Source organism: Anser brachyrhynchus (genome assembly GCF_964034855.1).
Source record: "Anser brachyrhynchus genome assembly, chromosome: 13".
NCBI classification, from domain to species: domain Eukaryota; kingdom Metazoa; phylum Chordata; class Aves; order Anseriformes; family Anatidae; genus Anser; species Anser brachyrhynchus.
This window is the reverse complement of record NC_137708.1, coordinates 16,291,292-16,301,414: the sequence shown is the minus strand read 5'-3', so window position 1 is coordinate 16,301,414 and position 10,123 is coordinate 16,291,292. Positions and strand designations below refer to the sequence as shown.

At 66.6% G+C, this 10,123-nt stretch overlaps 1 protein-coding gene across 1 annotated transcript; it reads left to right on the top strand.

Moving 5' to 3' along the window:
* The first annotated feature begins 2,601 nt into the window (after nucleotides 1-2,601).
* LOC308177122 (Krueppel-like factor 8) lies at nucleotides 2,602-9,923 on the top strand. The gene is given in 6 exon segments (XM_080553874.1): nucleotides 2,602-2,711; nucleotides 3,417-3,660; nucleotides 3,663-4,004; nucleotides 4,575-4,701; nucleotides 4,801-4,937; nucleotides 6,110-9,923. Coding segments are annotated over 6 exon segments (1,059 nt in total). The 5' UTR covers nucleotides 2,602-2,684; the 3' UTR covers nucleotides 6,292-9,923.
* The last annotated feature ends 200 nt before the right edge of the window (nucleotides 9,924-10,123 follow it).

Below are 10,123 nucleotides of genomic sequence, written 5' to 3'. Positions count from 1 at the left end.
GTGTTCTCAAAATCACGCTTTTCCCCTGTATCCCTGGCCCACACACTCGGAAAAAATCTGAAAGGGTGAGTCTGTTATGTGAGAACAGAGCTAAAGGGCATATCTCAGCTGGGGAGCTGAGGCTGGGCTGCGCACGAGATCTTCCATCGGTTCTAAATCGTTGCAGTATTAAACACCCGTGTCTTGCACCGCCTACTCAGCAGATGTATTTGTGATCTGTAGGGCTGGGTGTATTTCCAATGAGAATCATCAAGTCAGCGTCCCCGTGGGAGAGGAACTTGGATGCCGATTAAAAATTCAGCCGCCTGACTTTCTGGGGAGCTCGTGAATGGGTTGGGGATGCAGCGGAGGGTTTCCCTTTGTCCTCGGTGCTCGCAGGTGTGCACGCGGTGCCCGTGCTGCTGTGGGGACACCGAACCTTGCCCACGGCGTGGTCGCTTTTTGCCTGGCGGGTTGGAGCGAGCCGGGACGCAGCCACAGCTCCATCCCGCGGGCGCTCCCCGAGCACTTCGACGAGGTCAGCCCCTGCTCTCGCTCCGCTCGGAGGAACTTCGTGGCTTCCTGCGCCCGAGCCCTGCCCCGCGGAGCAAGAGGATGGATGCGTTGCTGCCCCTCTGTATGCTGGTGGAGCCCCTGGAAGGTCGACTTCGGATGCCTCCGAGCGGCAACCGGGGAGGCAGCTTCAAGGCTTGGGGAGAGCAGAAGATGGCTTACGGCCGTGGTTCCAGCGTGGATCTGAACACCTTCTGTTGAGGGCACTGCTTCATAGCAGGCAGCCACTCCTGCAAGAGCTGGGGGACGGGACGGTGGGAAATGCTGCCTCATTCCCATGGTTACAGAACCAAGGGGGGGTTATCTCGTGTTCCGTATGGGAGAGCAGGCGGGGAGGCGCCGCCGGCTTTCCTCGGGGGACGGGCTGTTGGCATGTGGAAGTGGGATGCGTTAAGGGGGGAAGTGTGGGGGGTGGGGGGGAGGCAGGTAATGAACGGGTGTGAAGGGAGCTGATCTGGAACAGATGGAGCCAAACCCACTCACAGGTACCCTGGCTGGCTGAAGCCTCTCCGGGGCCGCTGATACAACAACAGGAGCTGAAGTGCTTCTGACGCAAACCCGTTTTCTTCAGGCGTGTGTGTTTGGGGGAGCTTTGGAGACCGACGTTTTCCTTCTGCTCTCTGGCAGAAGTGCTGCTCTGCGCAAGCTGTCAGACACCCGCAGCGTCGATGAAAATAAGATGACGGTTTTATTTCGAGGTGGCCGACTTACCTTTCGACGGTACCACGTCGTATTTTGTTTGGCTCTCTCCCAAAAAGCCAAACCTGGAGGAATTTTTCCGAGCCTGGGGTCGGTCGCTGCCAGCAGAGGTCAGTGCAGCTGTGCTGCTCGGGGTCCTGCCAGAGTCCCCCGGCGGTGTCAGAGCGGCGGGGTTGGGTGGATCGCCCTCCTCCTGCATTCCACCAGACGCTCCCAGTTCGCAGCAGGAAGCCCCTCCTGAATTTGGCAGCTCTGGAGGCCTTTGCTATCAAAACACCCCAAACGCTGATGCCTGCTCCAGCTCTCACTCTCAGGCATCCTACACGCAGAGCTGGCCCTAGGGAGCCCGATCTGTGGGGTTTTGGAGCTCTGCCACCCAGGCTTGACCCTGGCGCTGGCAGAAGTGTCACAGCAGGGACTAAGACACGATGAATTCCCGGCCCAGTTTGTCTGGGAGCCTCCCAGCTCAGGGGGACCTGCTGCGAGCGCGGCCGCCCCTCCGACCGTGCCTCCTGCCGGCACGCGCCTCGCGCCGGGGCTCTCTGCTCCTCGTGGGTTTTCTAACCATTTCCTTCCTGCCACCTGAGGTGAACTGAGCAGAGATGGGGAGAGAGAGAAAAAAAAAAAAAAAAAGAAAAAACACGCTTTTTTGTTTAAGTAAGTCTTTGCAGGGGGGTGAAAGGAGTTGGTCCCTGCTGCGAGGGGTCCCGGGGAGCTGCTGGTGACCTGGCGAGGAAGGGGGCCGGACCCCGGCTCCATGGGCTGTTCTCGGGGTCTCCCCGGGCAGCAACACCTCACCTCCTCCTGGCGGGGTGCTGCTGCCTTCAGGGGTGGGCGAAGCGCCGGGAGCCGAGGTGGGGCCCGCGGGGCGGGGCGGGGACCCGGCTGGGGGCCGGGCACGGGGCGCTGTGGTGCCCCCGCTCCCCCTGGGCTGGGGGCGGGCTCCGGGCCCTCAGGGGACGGGCTGGGCCCCTCCGGGCGGCTCCAGGCCCCCCCCCAGTCCCCATTCCCCCATTTTTCACCCCAAACCCCACCGCCCCCCCACCTCTCCCCACCCCCCCCACCCCTGGGAGCCCCCCCGATTCCGGGGGCAGCACACCATTGCTCCCCCCCCCCCCCAAATTTCACCCCCCCCCTACTTCCCCCCCTCCAATTTGCGCCCCCCCCCCCCGCACCCGTTTCCATGGCAACGGCCGGGCGCTGGGGGGCGCCGCCCATTGGCTGGTGCCGGCGATGACGTCACTTTTGGGGGCGCCCCCCCCTTCCCCCCCCCGCTCCCTGTGAGGGGCCCGTGGCGGCCCCGCCCCTCCCCGCCCGTGGGCGCGGCGCGGCCCGGCCCGGCCCCGCCCGGCCCGGCACGGCCCCACCCGGCCCGCCCCGCCCCGCCCCGCCCCGCCCGGCGCCGCCCGGGGCCCGGGGCAGCGGCGGCGGCGATGCGCTCCGAGGAGGCGCACGGCAAAGTGAGTGCGGCCGGGCCGGGCCGGGCCGGGGGGAGCGGGGCGAGGCCGCCTCCATCTTGCGCGGCCTCTTAAAGGGGCCGCGGGGTTGGGGGGGGGGGGCGGGGGGGGGGCCCGGCCCGGCCCGGTCGGGCCCCGCAGGTGCCGCCCCGCCCCGCACGGGGCCTCCCGGGGCCTTCCCGGGGCGGCGGCCGGGGGCGGGACGGGCGTGCGGCGGGGGCCATTTTGTGAGGGGGGGCGCGGGGGGCGAGGTCCCCGCGGGGGCGGCTCCCGCCCTGTGCCCCCCCCCCCCACACACACCCCGGGGTGGCGGCGGCGGCGCCTTTAAGCGCGGCCCCGCTTCCGGGGAGCGCGCGCCGGGAAGGTCACGGCGGGAGGGGGGGGGGCGGGGGGGGGCGAGGCGCGACGTCGCCGCGCGCGCCCCCTCCCCCCCCGCCCCGCCCCGCCCTTTGGTCTTAAAGGGCCCGGCCCCTTTAAGGCGCGGGGGAGGGGGAGGGGGGCGGGGCGGGCGGGGCGCGGCCCGGCCCCGCCCCTCGCAGGCCTCGCCCCTCGCAGGCCCCGCCCCTCGCAGGCCCCGCCCCCGGGCATGAAGGCGGGGGGGGGCAGTGGCAGTTGGTGGCGCCCGGAGCAGGTGCGGGGTGGGGTGGGGGCACGGGGGGGGGGGGGGAGGGGGCAATTAATGACCCCGTTAATTAATTAATTAATTAGCGCTACCTCCAGGGCACGGGGCAGGGGAAGGCGCCCCCCAAGATGAGCTCGTCCTCGCTGCTGGCCGAGCCCCCCCTGGAGCCCCCGGTGCTGCTGGCCGACATCAAGACGGAGCCGCCCGAGGAGCTGCTGGCCACCGACTGCGGGCAGCCGCAGGCCGAGCCCGTCGACCTCTCCCTCAACAAGGCCAAGGCCCCGCCGCCGCCGCCGCCCGCCGCGCAGCCCCCGGCGCCGCCGCCCCCCGCCGCCCCCCCGTGCACTCGTCGCCCCTGCTGGTGGCGCCCCCCGTCCCCGCCGCGCCCACCGTCTCCATCGCCTCCCCGGCGCTGGGCTCGGCCGCCTCGGCCATCCCGGCCGTGCTGTCGCCCGGCTCCATCCTGGCGTCGTCGCAGGGCAGCGGCGGGCAGCAGATCCTGCACGTCATCCACACCATCCCCTCGGTCAACCTGCCCAGCAAGATGGGCAACCTGCAGACCATCCCCGTGGTGGTGCAGTCCCTGCCCGTCGTCTACACCACCATGCCGGCCGACGGCGTCACCGCCATCACCGTGCCGCTCATCGGGGGCGACGGCAAGAACACCGGCTCCGGTAAGGGGCTCCGCACGCCACAGGGACACCCCCTGCTTTACACACGAGGCCTCAACGACGTGGCGTGGGGCGGCACCCCCAAAAAGTTGCCCCCGAGTCCCCCAGGGCGTGGCGTGGGACAGCGGTGTCCCCGTGCCGGTGGCCTCGTGCCTGTCCCGGGCGGGTGACACGGAGCGGTGCCACCCTGCTGCTGTCCACCCGCAGTGGCTCCAGTTTCAGTGTCCCCCCCCCCCCAAATGTCCCCTGTCCCCGCTGTGTCCCCATCCCCTGCCTCCTTATGGGCTGGGTGGCCTGAGTCCCCTCCCCCCCCCCAAATGTCCCCATCCTCCTTACGAGGGGGCTTATGTCTCACTTATGTCCCCACCTTTGGGTGGAGAGCAGCGTCCCCAAGCTGCCCCCCCGTACCCACACGGGTACCTCCCTGTCCCCCCCTGTCCCCAAACTGCCATTAATTTTTTAGGGGGGGGCCATGACACCACCTGTCGGTGCGGTGGGCGGGTTTTCGGGCTGTTAGCTCTCCACGTGCCCTGCGCTCCCGGCCTGACCCCATCCCTCCTTGTTCCTCAATAGCTTTTCTTTCCCGCCCCCCCCCAGTGAAAATCGACCCGGGCGCCATGTTCCCCATGGACATGCCGAGCGACAGCGAGGACAGCGCCTCGGAGAGCGGCCCCGCGCCCTTCCAGGACCTGCAGCGCGAGTGAGTGCGGCCCCGGGACGCGGCCCCGGGAGGAGGGGGGTGGTGTGGTGCCGGGGGGGGCGCACGGCGCAGCCATCCCTGTCCCTGTCCCCCCCCCAGGCCTGCCACCCTGCGCCTGCCCCGCCTCGAGTCCCCCGACCTGAAGAAGCGGCGGATCCACCAGTGCGACTTCGAGGGCTGCAACAAGGTGTACACCAAGAGCTCCCACCTCAAAGCCCACCGGCGGATACACACGGGTAACGGGGCCGCGGCGGAGAGGGGAACGGGGTGGCGGGGTGACAGGGCGACGGGACAGCGCGGTGGCGGGGTGACAGGGTAGTGGGATGATGGGGTAACGGGGTGACAGGGTCGTGGGGCAAAAAGGTAGCGGGGTGATGGGGTGAGAGGGTGATGGGGCGACAGGGCGACGGGGTGACAGGGTCGTGGGGCTGCGGGGTGACGGGGCAATGGGGTAGTGGGGTGACGGGGTGACAGGTTAGTGGGGTGACAGGCTAATGGGGCAGCAGGGTGGCGGGCAGCGGGGTGACGGGGCCGTCCCGGCCGGGCCCGGGGCAGTTTCCCAGCCCGGGGCAGTCCCTGGGGGCGGCGGGCGCTGCCCAGCCCCGTGCCCCGCCCCGGGGCCCCGCGGGTCCCTCTGGGCGCGTCGGGGGGCGGGGCCTCGGGCCGGGGGGCGGGGCCTCGGGCCGGGGGGCGGGGCCTCGGGCCGGGGGGCGGGGCCTCGGGCCGGGGGGCGGGGCCTCGGGCCGGGGGGCGGGGCCTCGGGCCGGGGGCGGGGCCTCCAGGTGCTGCCGGCCACGCCCCCAGCGGCGGGGTGGGAGGGGCCCGGCGGCGTCGGGCACGGCGCGGCCGCTCCGGGCGTGGTGCCGTAACGCGCCCAGTATGCGCGCCCCGCGCTGTAGGGCTGCTACCGTAATGCGCCTAATATGCGCGCATCCCCCCGGTTTAGGGCTGTTACCGTAGCGCACCCAGCGCACGGCCACACGAGGGCAGCCTCGCCCCGGCCGTGCCGTGGCCGCGCACCCCGCACGCAGCCGCCCCGGAGCTCCTCCGTGTGGGGGCGGCACCGGCCTGCGGCTGGCAGATAGCGGGGTAACGCCCATGAGGGGGCACGGCGGCTGTAGGGCGGCGCCACGGTGCGCCTGACACACGTAGGCCCCGGCACTTCGGGGCCGGTGCCATAACGCAGCCAACTCACGCCCGTACACCCCTTTAGGGCAGTTACCGAATTGCACCTAACGCGCCCCCCCAGCACGGCGCCAGCACTTTGGGGCCGTTACCGTATTTCACCTGGTGCGCCTCCGCAAGCACTTTGGGGGCACTACCGTATTGCACCTAGTAGAGAGCGCACTACCACTTTAGCTGCCGGCGTGGGGGTGCCGTGCTGCCTGACCCCCCGCTCCCCCCGCAGGCGAGAAGCCCTACAAGTGCACCTGGGAGGGCTGCACCTGGAAGTTCGCCCGCTCCGACGAGCTGACCCGGCACTTCCGCAAGCACACGGGCATCAAGCCCTTCCGCTGCTCGGACTGCGACCGCAGCTTCTCCCGCTCCGACCACTTGGCCCTGCACCGCCGGCGGCACATCATGATGTGAGGAGCGCGGCGACCGGAGGCGCGGCGGCCTCGCACCCCGGGGACTGCAGGGAGCGAGCCCCAGCACCAGCGTGGGATGGCCTCTGGAGCATCCTCCTCTTCCTCTGGGCCTCTCCTCCCCGCCAGCAGCACCTGGAGGCTCCTCCTGGGCTCCTCTCGGCTCTCAGCAGCCTCCTGCCCATCCCTCTGCGCTCACCTTCCCCGCGGGCAGCAGCGTGGGGACGTGGCGAGGACCGAGGCGGGGAGGCCTCCGTGCCTCCGCTCTGCCTCCTTCCACCTGGGAAAGCCGCCGAGCCTCCTTCCCCACCTCGCCCAGAGCCCCCCCCCGTGTGTCGCCTCTTCCCGTGCCCCCCCTTGGCTCACGCCGGGCTCCCCAGGACTTGCTGGGGGCCGGGAAGAAAAGAAAAAGCAAGCGGGGGGTACAAAAGGAAAAAGAAAAAAAGGAGAAGAAAAAAAAAAAAGCCCCATCCCACAACCGAGACCGCCACCGCTGAAAAAAGGGAAACTTTGCGGAACGTGGAACTGTGATTTTTGGAGTTCTAAGGGGGGTGGGAGGGGGTGGGGTGCCGGCTCGCAGTTTTTGGAGACTATGGGACAGTCGAACCGTTTCTAACTTAAAAAGGCATCAGCCTCCCTACGGACCGTGGCCACGCGCTTTTCTTTGTAATGGTAATGGGGATTTTTGTGGGGTCGCCCTCGCTCTGGTGCTGGGAGGGTGGCAGGATTTGGGGTGGTGGGGAGGGGAGGGGTGATGGGGGCCGTGACCCCCCCCCCAGGGCCAGTTGGAGCCGGGGAGCTACCCAGGAAGCTGCCCTAGAGGTTGGGGAGGGGGGGCAGAGCCCCACGGCCGCCAAAAAGGGCCCTCTTGGGGGCTTTTCCTCTGTGTGCGTGTGTGTGCATGTCCCCATCCTGCCCCCTGCCCATGCTCACCAGCTGGTCCGGCTCCTTGGGGCGGGGGGGAGCCCCCACATCCTTCCCTGCCTTGGCCTCGAGAAGACCCCCGCCCCCCCAAAGGGGAGGCTGTGACAACCCTGGGGGGCCAGCACTACTGATGTCCCGTCCGGGGTCTGTCCTGCGAATCTGCTGTTTTCCAAGACCAGGATGGGGTTTGGGGTGGGGGCTTTTTCTTTTTTTCTTTTCATTTTTTTCCCCTTTGTTTGTTTTAAAACCGTGAGATTTTAAACTCTTGAGCTGTGATATTTGTACAAAACCGTTTGATGTTTTTCTACAGGGGAATAACATTGGAAGCGGAGGAGCTTGGTGGTGTGTGTCTGCGCCGCGGGAGGGGCTGAGCTGGGTCAAACGACGTTTCTGGGCTTCACCATCTCCTCTCCCAGACCCCCGAGGTCCTCTTCTGAGGTTTTATTGAAAAGCAAAAAAAAAAAAAAAATCAAAAAGGGGGGAAAAAATGGAGTTGTACCTGCAGTTGTACCTGAGAGGAGGCCCCCACGGAGCTCATCCCTTTCGCCCACCTTCTCGTGGGGTTGGGCCCGGCACCCGCAGCCCCTGAGTGGGGCACGGCCGTATCCGTGCTGGCAGAGGGATTTCCCCCATGGCGGAGGCTTGGGCAGGCAGTGGGAAGGAGCTCCTGGGAGGAAGGCCACGGACATCGGTCCCCTCTGCAGGCTGCCGTGGTTGAGGAAGGTGCTCAAGCCCTGCTGGGCTCCTGCCTCCTCCCTTAATATCCTCTCATGAGGCTCCATTGCTTCCCAGCCGTGCAGAGCCCTGGTGGTGCTAATTAGCCCTAATTGCACTGAGCAGCCTCACATGGGGCCTCCACACACACCCCTGTGGGCCCAGGAACCCATCCACGTTTGGCCTGGGGCCACCACCCGCTCCCTGAGCTGTGTTGTGGTGTCCCGGCCCCATAGTGGCCGTGGGCCCTGCCCCATGGGCTGGCTTCAGGCCTGCCTCGGCCCCATGAACTCGCCCAGTGACCACCCAGGAGCTGCTGGTGGGGTTCTTGCTCCTGGGTCCCCGGGGAGGCTGCCGGGACCCCACCGTGCCTATGCAGGGGGTGTGCATCTCGTGGCCTCCAGGCAGCGCCTACCCAAGCTTATTGACCCCACAGGCCTCCACGAGCTGTTCTGGAGACCGCAGATCTGCATCTCAGCCCTGCGGCACCCACAAGTGACTTCCCCACGTGCCTGGGAGCCCCCAGTACCTCCTTGAAGCCCAGCCAGTGCCCACCAGAAGCCCCCTTTGCATGGTGCGCTCAGGCCGAGAGCAAGGTGAACCCCAGGGAGGTCCATGTTCTTTGGGGCGAGTGGAGCCCGGCCCCGACCCAGCTTGGCCTCTCAGTGGCCTCAAGACACATCCTTGTGTCTTCTGCTCCCTCCTCAGGACACGTATCCCAGCTTGGGCTCATCACCGGTCCCACAGCCCTCCCAGCGCCGTGCTAACATGACCACGGGACCCAGCGCCCCAGGAGGATGCTCCAACCCGCCTGCACCTCAAATGGAGGCCGGGCAGGAGCACGACCCCCTTTGGGTGGCCTGGGCAGCTCTGGCTGTTGGCTTTCTCGTGGGAATCGGGCGTCGATCGCTCTTCCAGGCGGGGAGGACGGATGATTGAGCCCCCCCGTCCTCCTCCTTGCTGTGGGGTTCGCCCCGGTTCCTCGGCCTGGGTTCCCAGGGGGCCTCTCCGGCCCCGCGCTCACCAGACTGGTTTAGCAGGGGCCGTGCAGGAGGGGCGGCTGCTGCGCTTTGAAGGGCTCCCAGGAAGGGTCTGATGGCCGCCAGCCTCCCGGCAGGGAAAAGGAAGAGGCAGAAGAGGTGGTTTTGGGTTTCGGCGGGGGAGCGGGCTGCCCCGGCAGCTCTGCAGGGCTTTGTCTGCCAGTGGCGGTGAAAGGGATCCCTGGGGGTCGTGTCCCCCCTGCTGCACCCGAGGGGAGGAAAACTGGGGCCGTGCAGTGAGAGGTGGGTGCTCCCGGGATGGGGCAGCACCCTGCGCGGGTGCCCGGCACCGGAGGGGGGACCCAAGCTTCGGTTCTCGACCTGGGCCATGGTCGGAGCTTTTCCTGCCCCTCGCTCCGGTCTGACTCAGGGATGCTCAGCACGGGTTTGGGTACAGCGGGCGCTGGCATCGCCCGGTTTCAGGCACCTATGGGTGCACCCAGAAGCCCCCCATGGCCGGGGGAGCAGGGACAGGAGCCCCCCATACCCGCCCCGGGGACGGGGCCGCTCCCCCCGCCAGGCCTTAGGGCAGGAGCAGCCCCAGAGCCCCTGCCCAGCGTCCTGGGGATGGGCCCGCAGGAGGGATGGCTTTTTGGGTTCGGGTCAGGACAAAAATCAGGCGATTTTTTATTCCCACGGTGCTCTGGCTTTCCATACTCTTTTTTTTTTTTTTTCCTTTTGCCCCTCTTTTTAAAGTTAAAAAAACAAAATAAATCCAAAACTACAAAACACCAGGCTTAATTAAAAAAAAAGAAAAAGTATAATTTGAAAAAAGCCAGGCATGCATATATGCAAAAACAAACAAACAAACAAAACAACAACAACAACAACAAATAAAACAAGCAAAACCCACCAGGCATAATAGCAAAAGAAAAAAACCTCCAACAACAACAAAAAACAACCAACAACCCAAACCTCAGGCATAATTGAAAAAAAAAAAAGAAAAGAAAAGCAAAAACACATGCATAATTGTAAAAGGAAAAAAAAAAAGAAAGAGCCTAATTGCACAAAACCCCGGCCATAATTGCCTCGCGTGTCCATTAGAGCCGAGCAGGAAAGCCCAGCGCCCTCACACCTGCCCTTCCAAACTTTTTCCCCTAATTTTCCCCCAGTTTCCCCCAAACCCCAGGCTCCCCCCCCCGGCGTGGCGGCCCCGTC